The 22,800-nt window shown below is 36.2% G+C and overlaps 1 protein-coding gene across 5 annotated transcripts in view; it reads right to left on the reverse strand.

Moving 5' to 3' along the window:
- Positions 1–7,753: 7,753 nt before the first annotated feature.
- LOC149579872 (DExH-box ATP-dependent RNA helicase DExH1-like) overlaps positions 7,754–22,800 on the reverse strand; it is a 187,841-nt gene continuing 172,794 nt past the window's right edge. For 3 of the 5 annotated variants that reach the window (XM_089787507.1, XM_089787501.1, XM_089787514.1), the window contains 7 exons: positions 11,755–11,969; positions 10,467–10,626; positions 10,046–10,319; positions 9,692–9,884; positions 8,935–9,121; positions 8,349–8,705; positions 7,754–8,251 (listed from right to left, as the gene is read on the reverse strand). In XM_089787507.1, coding sequence (XP_089643633.1) covers positions 8,099–8,251; positions 8,349–8,705; positions 8,935–9,121; positions 9,692–9,884; positions 10,046–10,319; positions 10,467–10,626; positions 11,755–11,969 — 1,539 coding nt within the window. In that variant the 3' untranslated portion in view covers positions 7,754–8,098. The remainder of the gene's footprint in view (positions 8,252–8,348; positions 8,706–8,934; positions 9,122–9,691; positions 9,885–10,045; positions 10,320–10,466; positions 10,627–11,754; positions 11,970–22,800) is intronic. The other 2 variants (XR_016352854.1, XR_016352853.1) reach the window with 2 other exon arrangements.

The raw sequence follows: 22,800 nt of genomic DNA on the forward strand, positions 1-22,800 counted from the left end.
TCACGCTAATTTGGAGGTTGTCCTCTCTACCCAACCAGCAAGAGGAGAATCACAGACCACTTCCTTAAGATTCTGAATAACAGCCCATTTTCTAGCATGTCTAGCCTCTGCCACAATACCCCGAGCCTGTTTAAGTTTTGCAACTTGTGCCTTAGTAAGATCTTCATCCAGATAAATTTTTGAGGGGAGAGAGAACAACTTTCATTTTTCTCTAAGGGCACGAAGCCTATCTGGAAAAGAGAAGAATCTGATAAAAAGGATGTCCCCCGTACCAAACCAACATATATCCATGGTGATGTCTGAAATGCCAAGTTGCTCAGAGAGAAAGGCATGCCCAACAGCAGCAGGGTCAGAAGTGGGTGAAAGACGCCGAACGCGTAAGTTAAGCTCACGTGCCCACCACACTCTCTCGTCATCAATCTTACCTTGAACAATCTTGTCTATGCTCAATCTCGGAGTAGTAGTATCAGTATTAATGCAAAGTGAAGCCCATGATTTCACCTTTTGTTCCGTTTTCGCAACCATTTTGGTATGTTAATCCTTGATTTTATCCAGTCCAACAAGTTGTTTTATAACTGCCTCAATATTGGATTTCAGCATTGTTGTTTCAGAGATGAAGGTATCTGCAAAATGTTTGATATTCGATTCAGTTGACTGTTTGAGATTCGTGAGTTCTGCCGTCAAGTTCCCAATTTGAACCCTCAATATGATGTTGTCAGCTTCTAACTTGACCACCCTGTCACAAAGCTTAAGAGAGAGCGAAGATGCGTCAACAACAATGTCCTCTAGAGCTGCATTGTCACTCTATTTTCTCCATGCAGTCAAGTAGTTGTTGAACAGTGATTGGGTCAGGTTGGGAGTTCAAAGTGGACAAACCAAGGCCTGCCATTCTGTGTTTAAATCAATACAGATAAAGATTCGATAATCTGTCAAACACTTCTCATGCAATCACGATAAGATCCAGTAGCAAGGGTTAATTTCAAGCATTATGACAAACAGTTGTCATGCTAACCAGTGCCATACGTTGCTGAGACATTCAGGCAAATAGTTCAACTACAACTTGTAATAATGGCTGACCAATTGGTTTCAAGAATCTAGTGGGTGTTGTGGGTTCTTTGCAATGAACTAAAATGCCACAAAAATCAAGCAATAAAACCAAGCAAAATTCCAATGCTATACCAGCAACTTGACTTGCAACTTCCACTACTCCAAGAATAAAACCCTGCAATTCTCCTGTACAAAGTGATTTGGTGCAATGGAAACGTGTAGGTCTGTGTGGGGCAAATGGCTCTTGCACCCGATACTCTATAATGAATGGTGCAGCACTTGCAAGAAAATGGCCCTGCAGCACACGGCACTGGCACCACCGCACACAGCTCACGAACAGGCCCAAGCATGGCCCACAACATATGGTAGGGCTAGGGCTCGGGCACGCTCAGGCTCCTGCGTAGGCTCACGGGAAAGGGTCACACGCAGGGAAGAAGCTCACGCACAGGGAAGCTCACGCACAGGGAGGCTCACGGGATAGTACTAAAATATAAATCCAATTATTAATTTTCTAAGAATAAGATATCCAAACAAGGGAACATTCAATTAAGAACAAACCATTCATCAACCATAGCACAAAGTTTATGAACCTATTGCTTTCTTTAGTGAGAAGTTGAATGATGCTAAAAGGAAACATTATATGTATGATCAAGGGTTTTATGCTATTGTTCAAGCCTTGAAAAAGTGCAGACATTATATGATTTATAAGGAGTTTGTGTTGTATACTTATCATAAAGCTTTCAAGTACTTGGGAAGTCAATATAAATTAAATCAAAGACATATGAAGTGGGTTGACTACTTGCAAAGTTTTACATTTGTTATCAAGCTTAAAAGTGGAGTTACTAACCAAGTTGTTAATGCATTGAGCAAAAGGCATTCTTTGTTGACCAAGATGAAGGTGGAAGTTCTTGGTTTTGATGAAATGAAGGAATTGTATGATACTGACCCTAATTTATCTAAGGTGTGAAAAGATTGCGGAGCACCAAACCTATCAAATCACATGGGTAAGTATGATGAGTATTTCATTCAAGAAGGTATGTTGTTCAAAGGAATTCAATTGTGTATACCAAAAAGTTCTATGAGAATTAATTTGATTAAGGAAAAGCATTGTGGTGGCCTAGCTGGACATTTTGGAATTGATAAGACATTGAGTTTGTTAAAGGATAAGTATTATTGGCCACAAATGTATCAAGATGTTCAGAGCTTTGTAAGGAGCTGTGAAATTTGTCAAGTTGCAAAAAGAGTAAGTCAGAATACTAGTTTGTTCTTAGGGTGACATCAATATGGATTTTGTTCTTGGATTACCTAAGACAGCAAGAGGGTATGATTCTATATTTGTTGTCGTGGATAGATTTTTTAAGAGGACACATTTCATACCTTGTAAGAAGACATCAAATGTTGTGCATGTTGTTGAGATTTTCTTCAAAGAGATTGTTAGATTGCATGGATTACCAAAAAGTATTATTTCTAACAAAGAGTAATTTTGTTGGTTACTTTTGGAGGACTTTGTGTAAGAAGATGGATATTGAGTTGAATTTTAGTTCTACATTCCACCCACAAATGGATGTACAGACAGGGTTGTGAATAGGAGCTTGGGTAATTTGTTGAGATGCTTAGTTGAAGATAAGCCAAGTAATTGAGAGCTGATATTAGCATAAGCTGAGTTTGCATATAATAATTCTGCGAATAGGAGTACAAGGAAAACACCTTTTGAGATTGTTACTTGAATGCAGCCTAAAGGTATGTTAGATTTGAAAGATGTTGCTAGTAAAGAGAAGTGTTAAAGGAGAAGAATTTGCTAGTTTTATGAAGTTTTTGCATGAGGAAGTGAAGTTGAAGTTGGAACAAAGTAATCAAAAGTACAAGGAGAAGCTTGAAAAGTCTATAAGACATCATATTTTTGAAGTTGGGGATGAGATGATGGTTCATTTGAAAAAAAAAGTAGATTTCCTATTGGAACATATAGTAAGCTAAAGATGAAAAAGTTTGGACCTTGTAAGATCTTCAGGAAGTTTGACAATAGTAATGCTTATGAAGTGGAGTTACTTGATGACATGGATATATCTCCTATATTCAATGTTGTTGATTTGTATAAGTATCGTGAGTCAGATGATGAAGTTATTGTATCAAATGATTATCCTAAGAAGCAAACTAAAGAGGTTGAATGGATATTGGATCAGAGAGTTGGTAAGAGCACAAGAGGAAAAGATTACTATGAGTATTTGGTGAAGTGGAAGAATAGACCAATTGAAGATGCTACAAGGATTTCTCAACCTGAGTTGGATTCAACTCAAGTTGTGGCACTTGCATGACTCAGGAGAATCATTTCTTTCAAAGGAGCATCCTGGGTTGCCTTGTAATCCTTCTCTTTTGCTCATTCTAGCAATTTTAACCAAGTTCCAACAATGTTGACCGAGCTATCTAATGTTAATCGAGTTCCAGTAGTGTTGACCGAGTTGTCTAGTCTTAACTAAGTTCCAACAATGTTGAACAAGCTTTCTACTGTCAACCAAGTTCCAACAATGTTGACCAAGCTATTTAGTGTCAACCGAGTTGGCTGAGTGTTATTTCATGCACCGAGTGAACCAATTATTTGCTAATGCTCGAGTCCTTCATTGAACAAGTTGTCTGTGTTTTTGGTTCTTAGTTGGAGTCGACTTGTATTTAATTTGGATTGTGAATTTAATGATAGGATCTTGTCTAGGGATGAGTGTTGACCATTTTGAGGTCAACCTGTCTATTATGTTATGTTCTAAAATCTTCTGTAAGCCGCTTTGGCAAGTATAATTAGAGGTATTTGGTTTAATTTAGGGAGAACTTAGAGGACTTAGAGAGTCAAAGCAAATGTTTCTGGAATTGCGAATTTGAAGCTGGATCATCGATCTTGAAATTATATTTTGATCTGGCCATAACCCAGAAGGCCTTACAGCTGGGCATGTATGTTGATAATTTGATAAATCAATAGTGTGTTTTTCTCTCTCTCCCTCGCTCCCTCCCTCCCTCTCTCCTTGGTATTGTTCTTTGTGTTTTTTTCTTTCGTTGTGGTTGGATAGTTGGGTGTGCCTTTGGCCCTAGCTATTCATATCCCTCCTTGCACCATATGTGAATTGATGAAGATGATTTGTGGATTAAGAATGACATGGGATTTATGTTCTGAATTCTCTCAGATGTTCATAAGTCCTTACAAAACATCTTTTGTTGCCATAGGTGTTTGATGCAAGAGCATCCTTGGGCTGTTGGCAATCTTGCATTACCCAAAAAGATATTTGCATGTTTTACAATTTTCCAATTATCTATTTGACAGTTTTATTTGATGAACTCTTGTTTGTCCTTTCCAGATTCTATGAGCTTGGCTTCATACTGAGGACCTATCATGAATCATTATCCTAAGTACACAAAATTTAATGTTACAACTAGAAAAAATTATGCTTCATCTTCTCGAGTTTCGATTTCCTACCTTTTTCTTCATACAATGCCTAGTATTTAATTCAATGAGGTGGTATATTTACAAGTTAGCTAATGCACTTTTGGATTTAGACAGTTGGTTAACGTGTTGACCTATATTTGAGGTCACATAATGTATTATCATGTATTATGCATCCACTAACTGTTTGAGGGTCAGTTCTTTTTGTATAGCACCTCTCTCTCTCTCTCTCTCTCGTTTCCTTTTTGATGCATTAACATAGGATCCTTTCCTATAAATATGTTTAAATTTGGTATAAATATTGATACAATAGCCAATCCTTAGTTTCCTTCTCTAGATCTTAGAATCCATGCAAAGCTCTTCATGTCTTTTTGGTGCAAAGCACTTGATACCCTCATAACTTTTAGGCTCCATTTTAGTCTTTTTTGGATCAACATTTATCATTTTCGATGGTTAGTTTACATTGAAGTAGATAAGGGTGACAAACCATCTTATCCATATAGATGATTGCCTTGGAAATGTAATTCTCATTATTTCTCTGATCATTCAATCATTATTAGTAATATAAACTTGTATCTTTATTTGTATCTTAATATGTACAATTTTTTCCTTCCAAGATCTTTTGATATTAGAACAGAGTAAAAACTAATTACATCAAGTTCATCATCAACTATTCAACATAAGCTATCAAAATAACAAACTTTTAGGACTACCACATCACTACTAAACACAACTTACAAGGTAGTCAACCAATATGTTTCACTTTACAACTAATCAAATAGTATCAGAGTTAATCTAAATATCCAAAAGGATTTACAAAGTGTTGAGTAACATCTTACTGATAATCAAGAATTGTACATAATACTAATTATCAGACTTAAACATGCTATTGATTAACATTCAGGCCCCATCCATCATTAGAATCCAAAGTTTGTAGAAAGCACCATTACACAATTCATCATTCCATCCTGCTAGAACAAAATCACTTGCCAGCTGAACCTTTTCACCAATAGAAACTTGTGAAGCAAATCGTTGGGTGCTAGTGGAAATGTGCAAATCCTCCATCATTCTTACACTTTGTTTATGTCATCCAGGTCCATCATATCCTTAAATTGATCAAGGTATTTGAAAGCCTTGATCTCGTCTTTGTGAATAAGTAACATACCAACCCTGATCAGTGTCATAAATTGAACCATAGAGATTTCCAAAGAGAGTGAAACATGTGACATAATGAAAAAATGTGAGTAAACTCAATAAGTCCTCTATCCTTTTGTTGAAAAACCTCTTCATTTCTCACTTTCTAAAGGAACACATGTAAGAGTAGATCAAAAAGAATTAAGCTTATAATCAAGAGCTTCAACATATCCAACTAAAATTTCACTCCATGAGAGACCTATCTTTGAGTTCTAGGATTGCCCAAAAAAATTGACCATATCTTCTTTTCTTATATATATATATTCTCAGCTTGATACATGTGAATTTATGCTCATATTCTTTCCTTTCATTTATTTATTCTTGGTCTCTTCACAATGGTTTATTAAATAGGGATCTTCAAATGTGTATTCTAGAAAAGGGAGCAATATTAACATTAGATGATGCAGGACTCCTCACTTTACTAATAATTGGCAATAGATCCATAGCTTCCATTGGCAAGTCATTGTCTACAGGTGGCATCCAACATAAAGGCTTGGCGTAAGATAACTTCAGATTGTTCATGTTTATATTATTAAATATTTCTAATGTGACACCTAGACTAAGTCTATAGGCATGGTGAAAAACAGATAGCACCTTAGTTAACTGAGTTTTAGTTTTAGCAACAACTTCAGTTTACTAAATGTTATCTCTAATGTTAGACGTGTAAATGAGAATTAGTGATTCTTATCATCTTCTCACTAGTCTAGGGTAGGTTAATCAAATCTATATCTTCAATTTGTATTCTGCACTGCATAAATCCTAGGTGAAACTAGAGTTTTTCTTTACTACATTCTTTCCTACTAGTGCTCACACAAAATGGATATTGTACTTGATTGTAATTTATCTTAATTATAATAAAATAATTTGGCTTTGGCCTATTATTGATTATATATATATATATGATACTTAGGTAATAATTAAATTTAATAATGTAAGCGCATTAAATAATAGTAAGAGCTAATAATTCACAATGCCAAAAATACTAAAAAAATATCAAGACCAATCTCACATGCACAAACGAGGGTGAATGGTATTGTCTAAAAATTCTGAAACAATTCTGATAAGGTAAGTTTGAACAAGGAAAGTGTCCTTACAGAGGACAATGGCTTATGCATATTATAGATTGGGTCTTAATGTTATCTCCCCTCTAACACCATTTAGGAGTATCAAGGCACACTCAAATCTGTGAAACTATATGTAGCTACAGCAATCAATGAAGAGAGACTCGAAACAACATGTACATAAAGCATGTCAATGTTGTAGAATCATGGGTTGGACCTTAGCAACATGTAAGAAGGAAACATGATCAACAATGAATGTGATCATAAAGAACACATAAGTAATGTTCCAAATCATATCAATGTATCTATCATAAAGATAGATTACCAAGTAGTATCTCCATCAAGTCATAACATCAAAGAATCGTAAATAATTTAACACAAACATCAAAGTCCTAAAGAGTTCCTACCGCATAAAATAAAATAAAAACATATGGAAGGGGTATTACATCTTGATTTTGAACTTGCACTGTCAAGGATTTAGCAAGTGGGATACAAATTAACTGACCATCCTAAAAACTGAAGCACAAAGAATAGCTTAGGTACTCAACTAGTAGATTGAATGAGCCAGTCAGTTGCACAGTGGAGGGAAGCTCAATAATCTAGCTTACCTGCTAGTTGGTTCCCAAGCATCAAATTAATTTTGATGCTCCAAAAGCCATGGAAAATCTTGCAGCCTCTACCATTGATTATGAAATATTCAATTTCAACCGAGGGGACCTCATCAGTTTACCTTGATCTTTCATAAAATATGTTAGAAAACATTCTCTTTGAGCAACAAAATTTCACTGATTAACATAAATAGATATCATGCAACTAACATAATAGGACTGTTCTGAGAAAAGGTTACCCCTACTTGAGCACATTGTAAATTATTATCATGCGACAAGAGAATATCAATAATCACATGCTAGAACAGATCTAACACAATTAAGAAATTACAAATTCAGAGCATCCAAGAAGAGTGATTTTTTTAGAGAGTTTTTTTTAACAAGTCGGATGATCTTTTCATGCATACTAATCTCAAATAAAACCCTCAACAATCTATATGCTAATGTATTTTATTGTCTTGAAACTTCAGAATGATATTTGGAAGAATCCCAATGCTAGGACCCACGAATCAGACAGTTCAGTACAAGAAACTTCTGCTGTCCTCCAAATAATAATTATAAACACATTCTTGTCATCTATAAGTGAATGCAATTTGCAAAATGACGACTCAAAAATGTCATAGAGGAGCTAAACCAGTAGTGATGATATTATTGAACATATGTTTACATCTTCTGAACCTATGATTTAACAGTTTTTTGCCCATATTATTTGACCAAAATTGCTGTTGGTACAGCTCTAATTTCTAACCTCAATAACATACACATTAGGGATCATTGCTATTGGCATTCTCACACCTATTCTCACTATGCAGCAATTCTATAACAGCAGGAACAACCCCTTCACCCTCTACATGAATGTCTAATGCAGGTTCATCTATTTTTCTTTGCAAAAGTCCGTCAAGTGCTGCCCTTAAATTCTGAAGGTGTTTCAAAAGAATTAGAAATCATAAAAGTTTATTTGATGAAAAGTTAAGAAAATTTAAAAATAAACAAACATTTAATTTTCAACTTCACCTGAACTAGCCTCAAAGTTCTCTCTGATGAAGAAAAATGTAAATAACCTCCAAGCATCTCTATGGCTTGCCCACTTTGACTTGATGTAAGAGTGCCCCCAAACATAAGCAGAGCATAATCAGATATATTGGTCAAGTCTCCAATGAAAATGGTACTTGTTTTTACCTTATTACTATAGATCAAATAAGGCCGTGGAAAAATACGAACACGTGCATTGACTGATGATTGATTGATAGAAATTTTACCGTCTTCTTTGGTGAATATTCCTGCTGCTTTACACTGTGCAACACATGGATAAAGGCCCGCACATAAAACGGCAGAAATCATTTCCATGTCTGCACTGTACCTGTTATACTCCTGGGAAGATAAGAAGAAGAAGGAGTTGTAATGTAGCATGGCACACCTCACAGATAACCAGAATGTTTAAACATGTGAAGCATCGCAAGTAAGAACATTTAATAGATACTGTTGTTCAGCAGGTAATCGTAGCAATCTAAGAACTTTATAGTCGTTATAACAAAAAATATTCTACCTGATAAGACTGACAATTTTATACATGAGCACAGATATGCAGTTGAATGTCTACCTGAATACTCAAAGTTTTGTTAATGAATCCAATGTCAGCAAGTAGATTATAAAACTGCATTTGCATTTTCTCTATTGTTTGTAATGTTGGCAAGGATAAGAAATTTTGACGGCAGAATTCAGTTTCCCAGCCATCACGCTTGGCAAGCTGCCAACCTTCAAAAGCTCTCAGAAGTGCAATGTGATCACTGAAAAACCCCAAATAACACTGTCATGGATTTGATAATAAGTATAATGACAAGAATGCATAAAAAAGAAGAGATAAACATCTGTTTGGCAATATGGAACACATATGCAGCAAAGAATGGGGCATCTGCGTGTAAAGTGCAGATCTGACTTCACTCTTCTAAATTCAAATTAAGACAAACAAACATCCCTATCAACAAAAAGAAACAAAAAACAGTTGGTAGATAGACGCAATTGATGATTATCAAATTATGTTTTGAAAAATAATTAGCAGTGAGTTTCAGCAACCGAAGAGAAGCCAATTTAGAGTTCAGAGAATTTGTAGCCAGACTGATGGTTTCTCAAATTTCATTATAATTTTACATTGTCAACTTGCCATATTTACGATTAAAAATTCCATTAGTGAAACAATGATCATGGTCTCAAGTGAATTTCTGAGGTACAATATGAAAAAGTAGTAGAGGATAAAGCAACTAAAGAAGGCTTGGAATGAATAGATGCTACCTTTGATGATGCCACTGCAAACCAGTGGTGATTTGAAGAAAACTATTATAGGGAATAGAAGGACATACCTGTTGGAATCTCCTGCAAAATGTTTTTTGACTCTGTCAGCTGCGTGTTTATCATCAATTGGAAGGATAAATGCACTCCGGTGATCAACCATTGAAGCAATTATCAATGCTGGGCTCAAACACTGGAAAACAACTCCCATCAACAACATTTTTCCAACTTTTGGGTCAACAGGTAATGTGGATAAATGGCATCCTGGTTATCACATAGAAAGCAACAAATTTTCTTTAACATTATCATTTGCCTTTGGAATGCAAGTTTTCAATGGAATATATAATCTCATTTCTACATCCTTCCACATCAGGCAATAGACTGCTTCAGAAGTAGACATATATATTAAGTCATAAACAGAATACCTAATGAAGTAAGATCCTCCATATCATTTAAAACACCTATGGTCTTGAGAAGGTCAATTGCATTTTGAACTGAATGAGGATTGGGTGGTTGAAGCGCTTTGGCTAAGAAATTAGCAACATTTTTAAAATGCAGACTTTTAATTTGCAGGCACAGTCCTTCCAAAGGTGTTCGAAGGATTTCTGGTAACTGAAACTGTGGCATGGCATTATAAATAATTCTTGGATATAGATGATAGCAAACACCAGGCCTCACTCGCCCAGCACGTCCCCTTCTCTATGTGACCGACAAGATAGTGATTCAGTACACTGCTTGTCAGCGCATCAAATCAATAGAAAGCTATTACAACATGTATACAGTAAACAAAAGAATTTCAATATATAAAATCGTATTGTTCTTCCTACCCAGAAAGTGAATACATACCTGATGAGCAGAAGCTTTTGAAATCCATGAAGAAGTAAGAGAGGATAGTTTGTTTACAGCATCATAACCGCTTTCTTTTGCTTTGCCACAATCAACAACAAACACAACATCATCTATGGTAATGCTGGTCTCTGCAATATTTGTGGCAATTATTATCTTTCTGCAAAACCAAATTAGCTGTAATGTTCAATTTATCAATTGAAGCCAATTATGATCATCTGCTACATAGAAGAGCTTAGAAAATTTATCATCAAAATGTACATTTATTCAAAATGGCAGCATAGTTACATGTCACTTATTCCCCATGCTCCAATCATACCCTGCACATGTTTGTATACAAACCTCACAAGACCTTTGGACTCCATAAATGACTTATCTTTGCTGTTTCACCAATGCACACTTTATGGAGTCGACAAAGATGGTGAAAATTCTATAAAGTGGGAATAACCAGAATGCTTCTCAAAGAACTAAATTGCATTTATCTGACATTACAGAACCACGTAAACTAGACAAAATAGGATATGAAAAGTTTATCTGGCATGAAAGCTGAGGCCATCTTGAGGGGCACAAAATGAAGTCAAAGAGATTCTGTAAGGGAAAGTATTAGAACATTGGTTTAACTTTAAAATTTAAAAAGTATTTACACTTATTTGGTTAATGAGGTGGTCATAACCATTATCTATTGTCATAGCCAAACAAGCATCAACAACCTCTACCCAGATTCTAGCTCTTTCGAGAGTCACATCAGCCTTGATTGATGATGGAGAATATGATTCAACAATTAACATGCCAATCAAGCATTATTATCAATTCAAAATTGAATGAAAGGAAGGTTGTATGGCTGAAGGCCAACAACTATGGACGGTTTCCATAAGAGAAATGTCATTGGGTGTGTGTATGGATGTATTTTACCTTCCAGGGATTCCCAGCAAAAGCTTTTTTTCTCGGTGATCGACAAAGGAATGAAAACTAAATAAATTTGTGAGAGGCAAGTGTATTGGTCACTTCACCTGCAGGACCTCAGTAAAGTCCAATTAATTTTTTGCATTCCTGATTAGCAATGCTATTTTTTGATATTTATGCCTTATCTGATAAGAAGCAAGCTTAGAACTGAATGAGCAACAAAATTAGAACTGTGACTAGGCCTTGTGGCATGGAAAGAAAATGAAATCATAAAAAAGAATAGAAATCATAAATAAATACAAAGATTTTAACTCGAAATCCTTGAATACACAGAATTATCAATGCTCAAATCAAACATAACTAAATGGAAAGATTATAAGCCTACCTCTTACCCAAGGGTGCTCGTTGAAATATATCCTGTTGATGTATTGTGGGCATTGAACCATGTAAGGGAAGCAGCATAAACATGTCTGAATTATTTAATAGTGGATTTTCTCTAAGCCTCATAATCATATCTGAAATTTCAATCCACCCTGTCAAAAACACAAGGATTGCCCCTTCTCCTTCAAAGCGACAGATGTATTCAATTGTCGCTTCTACCTGAAATAAATCACATAGAGAAAATAATAACTCATAGACCATGCCAACATAAGTTATAATACAACAATAGTAGCTCATTATTCAGATTGGACAATTCTAGTATACTGAATTAGCTAGACTATACAATCATCAATTAGAACAGAAATAGCACATCAATTCATATTGCACTCGTCATCATTTCTCAGGCTTGAGTTTAAAAGTACTAGCAGCAATGATAGAAAATGCAAATTTGCACCTGGATAATGATATAATCACATTATATAATGCAAATCGATATAAAATAATTGCAGTATCCAAAGAATTATGAGCCATGACTCAAGTATTACAAAGGCAGGTGGTAACTTAAAGAATTTGATTATAAAATGACATTGACTATATAAGATCAATTGTCACCTATCATTGAGATAACATAAATTAATCAGAAACTTGAAATACAAGAATAATCATCGCAGACCTTAGGTACCCAAGAAATTGACAACAAAATATGTATCATTATCAGAAAAATTGAGAACTAAAATGCCTCAGGCAATAGATTCAGGTAACTTTGAATTTGGATTGCCTGTGATTCAGACATGTCTTCCAGAATGAACCAATTACTAATTTCATAGAAGAGGATAGACAAGACTTTCTCATGAGCCAATTTGCTAGATGAGCTTGAATTTTGAACTATTTAGCATAACAGCAATGTTTGTAGGTGATCAATAACACTTTTGTTGGTTAAGGAAATATAATAAATTAATTATTAGGAAATAGTGTAATGGCTGGTAATATTAACCAACTTGGAGCACTATTTGTAGGGGAATCAGGACAATTCTGAGTGTCAATGTTGGAACTTGGAACTATGATGCTATGAATAAAGATATTACTCTGCCAATTCACATGTTATATGCTTTCATGTAATCTCTGCTCATTTATGTTATCATTTATAGTGTAGAATACAGCATTGTTGACTGGTTAATATGGAATTCATTGTATACTCTGGTCCAAGTTAGGCATCTAACATTTTGGCACCGTTGCCTAAGTTCAAACCTGGAAGTTTACGGAAGAAAGAATAGGCTAAATGGCGGCAAAATGGGTCATCCCTTCAACCAGCAAGTACTGATAATCTGCAATGATGTCGAGGATGAGAACGAAGTGACCCGAGAAGATTAGCTGACAGACAACGAGGTGCAAGCGTGAGATGTGTTCTCTCTCCTAACAAGATACAAGCCAAACTCATCATGAGGGCTCCTGTATATGATCTTCTTGGTAGCCTTCCAAGACTGCTGGCTTAGATGTTTCTTGAGTTCCAAGAACAGCATGAGGAAAGGGACAGGACCCAAATGGAAGACCATACGACACAAGTAGGCACCATAATTCTGGTCCTTCTAATAATGAATGCCCCTTCTACCAAATAAAAGGCAAAAGGCAATGAACAAGGAAAGAGAAAACAACAGAGAAGGAAGTAGAAATTGTCATAAGGTCTCTGCGGATCCAAGAACAAATCGAGAGGCGACATCAACTACAACTCCTCGTAAGGAGATCTCTCAGTTCATCTGGGCATAGTAACACTCATATAATTATTGAGGCATCACCCATGTGACAAGAGTGGGAAGATACCACAAGAGAGTTACTACTCCCTAACATCTCATAGGCACAAGAACGATTGGAGGCAAACAATTGAGAGAGTAACTTCGTTTGCACAGAACCATCTGAGCACTTTGAGGAAGGCAGTGGGGAAGAAAGGGATCTTGAAGGAGAGGTTGCAGACATATCTAAAGGTACTGTACAAGGAATCAGAAATCTTTCCATATCAGCACAACCGAAAAAAGTGCAAACAAAACTAGAACTAGAAACGTTAGGGAGGAGGGAATACCCATACTACCAAGGCATGTACAACAAAGGTGAAAGGGAAGGGGGCTCAAGCATGTCACAAGGTGCAAGAGAAGCACAAGGACGTGGCAAAGAAACCGACCAATGTAATGTCCATTGGTGTATCTGCCTTAATTTGTCTTTGAATAACAAATTCCATTGACTAAGGATTGTAAGATAGATCAAATTATAATTGAATACATTGATTTTGTAAGATAGATCAAATTATAATTGAATACATTGATTATTTCTTTTTAACAAGATAAATATTTCTAATATGAATAACTAATAATCTTTGCTCTTTTTATCCTTTTTGTTAACCCCTTGTTTCCATATGAATTATATCTAATGAATACTCTTATCTCATTCATAATGAACAAAACTAGATATATCATTATTTGGTTTTCTCTCCATCCAATATAATTCTTCCTTCTCCCTTATTACTGAATGGATATAGAAATGTTAATCTAGTTATGTTAATCCTAAATCTGTTCCTTTATCTTCAATTTCGACTTGTTTCACTACTATGTAGTAAGATTCCTTATTCCCTTATAAATCTATGCTGCATATATATGTATACTGATCTTTCCATTCCAAGATGTGTAAAGCTCTTTTATTGGTAAGTCACTGCTGACTGGATTCAAATTGTGTGCTGATTAAGTTCATAACTATTGACTTGGTCTTTAGCAATTGGTTGACTATTCATTGGTGGTTGGTCTCAGATTCATTGAATTTAAATATTTTTTAATTATTGAATTTCTTTATTGATAGTCTAAGTGTGATAGTATTCTGATATATATTCTCTGAATTGTTTTTGATCTGCATGTACTCACTGATAGGGTTTGTCTCCTTTCTTACCTTTCCTGAAGATGTTGGATCTCAATTGAATGTTGATTGATTATTAACCGTCATGCCAACTTGTTGTGGTGCTTTTGAGTTCAACTTCTTCCCTTCTTGTTGATACCGAGCTCTTATTGATTAGCCGTGTAACTCTACATGGATTGTACTCTTCTCGTAATTGCTACTAGTCTGCAAATTTTAATAGAGCTCATGATATGTGGTGTCTTACTTGATTGTCCTGTCCTTGCGACAATGGCACTATCTCTGGTAGATATCCAGAGCCAATATTGCAAATGCTTGAAATAAACTTGTTTGAATAGGAGCCACTATCCAGAATAAATATCGGTTTTGAGTATCTATTAAAGGGATGCCGTGATGTATCTTCCCTTCTCTCCTGATGCCCTTAGAAAAACCCTCCGCTTTGATTCAATCTAACACGGGCCAATCTGCATATGAGGTGTCTTCTACCTACATGGCTATAAAGTGTTGGGTGTGCGTGAATGGATTTCCTTGAAAGATCTGTCCTCCTCCTTGCTTGATGTCTGCAATTGTTGCGTGTCAATGCCAATTGATATTAGCGCCAAGTTGGATTCTGATATATATATCCTTTGTTCACTACGTATTTAACATCTTTTGCAATGCCTGGTCATCGTCTTTGTCTATCGTGAATGACACATTCTTTAGCATAATCTTCCTATCGATTTCTCCATCATATTATATTGCCACATATTATTTGGATCTACGTCTGATTCAGTCCCTCCTTTCCCGATGGTTATGAGTATGACTTGGTTTGGATGACTTCTCGTTCCTCTTCTCTGGCTATTTCCCTCACGATATTGGGTCTCTTGTTCTGGCGCGACTTGAATCCACTGATGACTGGATGTAACCTCCTTGCTTACATGGTTCTGGAACTCCCTTGGTCTAACGTGGAATAGGCCCATGCTTGTACGATGGTCTACTGACTGTTGCTGCCGTGTCAAAACAATAGGATCGATGGCTTGATAAACCCCCTTCTCTGCTTTTCCTATTCTCCACTCCAGATTCCCTTCCCCCCTCTATGCTTGGAATAGATGTCTGTAGATAGATAGATTGATAAAATTTTAACGTCCACGAGACTAAAAACAGCCTATGGGACAGCAAGACAACTCAAACAGATTTAAGTAGCAATGTTCGCTACTTGTGCAGGATGATGATAAGTCCACCCAATTGCGCAATGTACTCTTCGTTGAATAGGTTATGCCAAGAACTGTCACATATAGTGTCCGTAAATTTATCTCTACTACTCTTGTAGGCTTCACATTCTAAAATAAAGTGCTGTTCAGTTTCCACTTTCCCAGAATTGCAGAATCTGCAAATTCTCTCTTCCCAAGCCTCTTTTGGCCTCTTCCAACGTTCGGTCTCACAACGGAGTTGGTAAGAGTTGGTTCTCAATTGAGCAATAAGAATTTTAGCCCTCCAAGAAATGTTGGCTCCTATGTATGCTTTTTGGAGTTGATCACAAGCAGGGTTGAACTTATTTATATAATATAATTTCTTCCTTCCGATCTCGCTTCCCCAATTTCTCTTGTAAAATTTTTCCATGACAAAGACCTTTATTTCTTTATTATTTGTGGGGCACATATTGAATTGAATATTCCATTTACTCATCCATTTGATGTTTTGTTGCATCCATGTCCTTTTTCGCTTACATAGTGTGTCATAAAGACCACTTTAGGCCATCTATCCTCTTCCATTTTTTCAATTCTTTTTAGATAGCTTAGAAGGCGAACCATAGCAAGTGCCTCAATAGGAGCAGCCCCCATTTCACTTAGCATGATATCATATGGAACAGTGTTTTTGATTTTAAAATTGCTTGTGATCAAGCGCTTTTGGATTCCTTCGATTTGTTTCCATTGTGCTCTAGTAGTGTTGCTGGCCCATAATTCACACCCGTAAAGAACAACTGGCAGCACAAGAAGACCGAACAAGGTTTGAATAGTTTTCCAATCCCACAACTCTGCTTCATGGCACCTATTCTGAAGAGCATAAAAAGCCTTCCATCCACCTAATATCCTTTTATTCTTGCAGCTAGACCAGCTTAGTTTTTTGGTGAAATCGATGCCAAGGTATTTATACTCCGCAACTTCTTCAAGAACACTTCCATTGTAATAAAATTCATGTTGGTGTTGTTTTTTATTATTAGAGAAAATCATAACCTTAGTCTTGCTGATATTGACCTGCATCCCCACCATTTCGCAAAAGCGCTCAAGAGAAGATAGATGATCTTGCAAACCACAGGCAGATTTGGCAATTAAAATGAGATCATCCGCATATAGGAGCAGCTTTATAACAAATTCACCTAGCTGAATGCCTTCACCCTTTTGCATGTTTAACCACTCTTCCAGTTTGTCAATATATAAACCAAACAAAGTAGGAGATAAAGGGCAGCCTGTTTGACCCCGATATCGCTCCTAAAACATTCTGAAATGTCATCCGAAGTTCTGATTTTAACTTTCACCTCTTCGTAGATCCTATGAACAGCAGCTCTGAGATGCATAGGAATCCCCAATTCTCCCATCCTAAACCAAAGCTTGTCTCTCGGAACGGTGTCAAAAGCCTTTTTAAAGTCGACAAAGCAACAAAATACCTCTTCCTTTTTCTCTCACTCTTTTTCAATAATGTGTCTCAAAGTGACACAGTGATCCACTGTCGAATGTTTTGGCCTAAAACCAGCTTGCCCTTTAGCACGTTTATGGTTTTCTTCTGCCCATTTGCTAATCCTAGTTTCTATCATGCTGCCAAAAAGTTTAGCGAAGAGGGGATTGATCATTATAGTCCTGTAGTTGGAGGGATTGTTAACATCACCACTCTTAAAAAGTGGTATTGCAAGGCTGATTGTCCAATCTTTCGGAAACCCTTCTTGGCAAATTTTGTTGAAAATTTCAGTGATGTGCAGTGCAAGAGTTTTCATACCCCACTTCAGATATTCTGCTTGGAGCACAACAAGGTCTTTTGCTTTACCTCCACCTAACTTCTTAATCCCTGCCTCTATCTCTTGTACAGTGAAAAGATTTGTATCATCATTGACCAAAGGTGGCTATCCCACTCCACCCTCTTGTTCATAAAGTTTCTTAGCATATTCAAACCATTGGGTGGCAGTAATATTATTATTTTCAATTTGTTTTCTCCTTGGTTGGAGTTCTTTCCAAAAACATTTGGGGTTATTTCTGCCCAAGAAAATTAGCTCCTCTCTCCTTGTGAACATAAAATCAGTTTTTTTCTTCTTTAGGATCTGTTTGTAGGCCTAAATGTCAAGGTTAGTTTTATTTGACTCCCTTAGGTTCCTCCTAGCTCTCTTGCATTCCTTATCAAACCAAGCATTAGCTGGAAAACAATTAGTTTCAGATTTTCTATTTTTTTGCTCTCTTGCATTTTGACAGAGCCTCATGAATCAGATTTGATAAATCATAACTGTTAACACCATGTTTATACATAGTGTGTCCCATACAAAGTTCCTTAAGAGTAGCTCTGAAAGTGTTACTATTTTCTGAAGTTAACAAAATTTTGCCCTGAGAAGGGGGGTATTGAGGGCCTTGGGTTTTTGCTCCAATCCGCCTATCCTTTACCCAATACAAATTTACGTACAATGGTCTATGATTTGATTTGAGATCCCAAATGTGCTCTCCAATTTCAACTTCTTCAATATTTTCATACAAATTCTGCGAACAAATTACATAATCTACCACACTTGCCCCGTTGTATGTGTTGCAAGTGAAAGTGCCTGACTTAGCCCATCTAACCAAACCATTTCCCACTGCCTCATTCCACATGCCATCTTCCAGTAGCCTTCAAACAATGGGGTCTTGCATCCCTCATGCTCATGCGTCTCTATGAGACAAATAATGTCTTTGCCTTCCGCAATAGGTCCTAACCCAGGCCCACGTCTCCATGGATAACCTCTGCAATTCTAACAAACTAAACTTAAGGACGCCTGAGTTAAGCTTGATTGCTATTTGTTTTGATGTGAAAGACTCGAAGTTGAGTTATTATCGCTAAGTGTGATTGCTGATTTTGTTGTATCGCTGCATGCTAATGTGTTTGTTGTCACATCTTTGTTGCCTTCTTGCTGCATATTGATTGGAGCGGTGGCCAAAATGAGCAATAATTGCTTTTCCCTTGAACATCCAAGCTCTTTTGCCTTCATTTCTAGCTGTTCTGATTTTTTCCATTTCCATTCTTCTTTCTACTTGCTGTCTCATGATTAAATCCTCCTATACAACGAAGCGAGAACCCCTCAAGAGCTGTTTTTTGTTAAGTAGATTTTGTTTGTTGCTAATGCTGGGCATGACTACCTTGATTGGCCTATTTCTCTCAGCATGTGGTTTGCCAACCCTCCAAGCTTGACAGATTTGTCCTTGCCACAACAACACATCTTGTAGGAAATCCCTCGTTAAGCCGAGGGTGTGTTCGCCTTCCCCATAGTCTTTTATCCCTTTGATAATTATATTGGATGCCCTACGCTACCTTTCCTTGACCTCTCCGTCTTGTGTATTCACACGAATCTTTTCCTCTTCTCTTGCTATATCAAGGTGTTTGCTGTTTTTGTCCCAAGTTTTGGTGACTTCTAAAAAACTTCTCCTCTCCTCTTCAACCCCTGCCTTTCCCAACGAATAAGTGTGAAGAATTGTTCTCTCCTTATAATGAGATGACTCCGTATTTGCTGTGACTTTGTTTGTTTCCAATGTAGCATTCAGATTTTTCCATTCATCCTTTATGTTCTGCCATTCAAGCTTCCCTGCTAAAAGTGTTTCTTGTAGCGTTGAGATTTGAGCTTTTAAACTGTTGTTATTATCTGCAAGAGTTTTATTTGCTGCAATTAACACCTGCATATTATGGTAACTTTCTTGTTCCTTAGCCTCTAGGAGTTCCAACCTCCTCTTGGCCCTCAATAGTTCTTGCACATAAAGATCTGGGCACCAAGCGAGAGGTGTGGAGGTAGGGTTGTAAGTGACAGAATCAACAAAGTTGCTGCTACCACACAAATGATTGTCACCATCTAAGTGTGGAGGAGGATGCATTTTGACAACATCTTTCTGTTTCTTCTCTGGTTTATGCAATCTCTGCCTGTGTTTCTGCTTTTCATGTGACCCTTTCAAGCGAGCAAGTCCACGTTTTAAAATGCCCTTGAACTGTTTAATGTTGACCCAAATATATTTCCCTGTCTTGCCGAGTGATGCCATTTTGACTTGACCTAAATGGTTAGTTTCAAAGTGCACCAAAATTTCTTGACCGTTTTTTACCAATGATATGGTTTGTTTTCCCATAGCTTGCATATCCACCGTTTGTTTTCCCATTGTTTGTGTATCCACAATTTGTTTTTCCATTGATCAAAGGAAAGAAGGACAAAACAAGACTAACAAGAGCAAATATATAAAACAAAAAAAAATCAAAAAGTGCACCTTGAAACCCCTGGCTTAAAAGCCTACCACTATCTTGCTATGGGCTGGGCCCAGTCGTCATTTTTCCCTTGGAAACGAGCCTGTCTGGTATTGTGTCTATTGCCTGGTCCCACTGTGATGCTCCGGTGTGATGTCCTGGTCCCACTGTGTCGTTACCTACTTCTATTTCATCTATTTCTCTATGAGGGCACATGTATTTATCTCTTGAAAAATAACTGAGAGCTCGCACTGCCAACATACGTGACTATAGCATGCGTTCCTTACACCTTTCCAAATCATAGTTATTGTTTTGATTGCATTCGTTGCTTGAGGGTATTAATAAGGTTGCTTCCCGATTATCACGTGTTCACCCTTCCATATATCTCGCCTTGGCTATATGATTGACTTAAATTGCTAATTATTAGTTTCCTTTATTATTATTATTTTATTTACTTAATGATGGATGCCCAACTCTTGTAAGTTAGGTAGTTCTATCTAATCTTTTCCTAATGATATTAAAATATTGTGTTCCTTGTTTATTATCATATTCATAATATCCTATACAAATATGTTTTCAAATTAATATTATTTTATTGCACTAAGAACATATTTATTATTTTTATTATTTCGTTTATCTATTATAATTTGATTACTAATTTTTATTTATAATCAATTTAATAGTATTGATAAATCTTAATTATTCATTTATTTATAATACTATATTATACTTTCTTGTCTTATTATTGATATTTAATAAATTATATTATCCGATCAATTTTTCTATTGACCTTTATTGGAGGAAAATAGAGGAGATGACAACCAACCAGCATTTAACGACATAAAAGTTCCCGATCGTAGGAAAAGAATGAATACCCTAGAGAAGTAGAAGATTCCAAAATTCAATTGAGACAGAACGAGAGATTCAGCTCGCCACTGCAAGACGTGTAAAGATATGGAAGGCAAGATGTTAGGAGGATGAAGATTACCGATTGAAAGCCTTTCCAGCTGCTCTACGAGGAATAATAATTGATTCATATACCAACTTGCCATAGATGGCCAAAAACATTTGGAACAATCTGAAGCAAGCATTCTAGGCAGAATCCAAATTATTTTGTGATGATGACAAAGTGGTAGCTGAAATAGATAATACCCACCAAGGAAAAGTGAGATAGTCTAGGCCTACCATCATTGGTAAGTTGGAAAGCCATCCAATGGACGGATTGAAGAAAATATGGTCTATCGAGGGATTAACCCCCTTCATAAGGGAAAACATGAAGGTGGTACCCCCATCAATTTACACAGAGGCTTGTAACTAATCAATGGATGTTGAGAGTGAATAAAACATCAAGTGGGAGGAAGGCGAGTGATGATGATAGTATAGATGATGAAAGTGAGGGAGAGTCCAAGACAATACAGGCCCTACAGAAGGACATGACGAGGATGATGAAAGAGATGAGGGAAAAAAAGGAGACTAAGGAAAGAAAGGAAGTGTGGTGCACAAAGAGCAAAAGTGAAGAGCATACCGAGGCCAATCATATCAAGATATCCTTTTGTGACATCTACGAAGTGTTTGAACACTCCATTCAAGAGTGCTTGTAAGATCTAAAGGTGAGGAACATTTAAATGTTGTTCACACAAGGGGTACATGCAACCTTGCCTACCACACTACTAAGACTCATAAATTCTAATGCCTCGTCGGGTGCTTACAACAACCACCAAAGGGTTAATAAAAATAGAAATGAAAACACGCCAAGAAGTTGTATCCAGTGTGATGTGTTGTCCCGCATTTTGATATCACAAAATGGAGGTAAAAATACAAAACTTTTCCAACTAAATTTCCCATCTTTCTAAGATAATTCATCATTTAATTAGATAACATTGATTAACTAATTGTTCCCAATTCGAATAGTGAATCCTTTTACTAAAGGCTTTTGTCGAGTCCTTTTCATTTTTTCATTATGTTAGCCTATGCTTGATTTTTGAGGCCTTCAACGTCCCTTTTTGCGTTTTTTAGTGCTTGTTTAGTTGGTTTTAATCTTTTTGTTTTCTTCAATCTCTTGCTTAAGGTTTCCCTTCGATTCAGTATATCTTAGGGCTTAATCGGACTTCTTCGTCAAAAGATACAATCATTTAAGTGCCCAAAAAGAGAACTCTCCAAGCTCAACTACATATTTTAAAACATTAATGTTACATTTTAATGTTGAGTTGCACTTTTTGAAAAATATAACTTAAATTCACTTTATTTTATGTTTTGAAGTTACTTTATGACTTAAATTTATCACTTAAGTCATAATAGTGAACTTAATGTTATATTTTGATGTTGAGTTTCATTTTAATATTTCACTTAAGTCGCATTATTACTTTATAGTCTATTTTGATGTTGAGATTTACTTAAATGTTTTATTAGTGAAATGTTTTTTGAAAATATTTGCACTTTATATGTAAAATATAGTGTAAATATGATTTTTGACCCCTTTAAGTGACATGTAACAACCAATTTTCTCGAGTCTTAATTAACAACTAACATACTCAAAGAAACACAATTATCACTTCAATTTCATAGGAAGACAGTTATATCAGTTTTGTTTATATAAAAGAGATTAACGGTTAAAATCAGTTAAACAAAATTTCTTAACTAAGAACTTAAAACACCATCAAGAAATTTACTATAAAAATTTAAATCCGCATACCAAGGAATTGGGATCGAGAAATCATTGTAGAGA

Source organism: Cupressus sempervirens, chromosome 1 (assembly GCF_028749045.1).
Source record: "Cupressus sempervirens isolate cs-2001-9-10 chromosome 1, ASM2874904v1, whole genome shotgun sequence".
In the NCBI taxonomy this organism is placed as follows: Eukaryota; Viridiplantae; Streptophyta; class Pinopsida; order Cupressales; family Cupressaceae; genus Cupressus; species Cupressus sempervirens.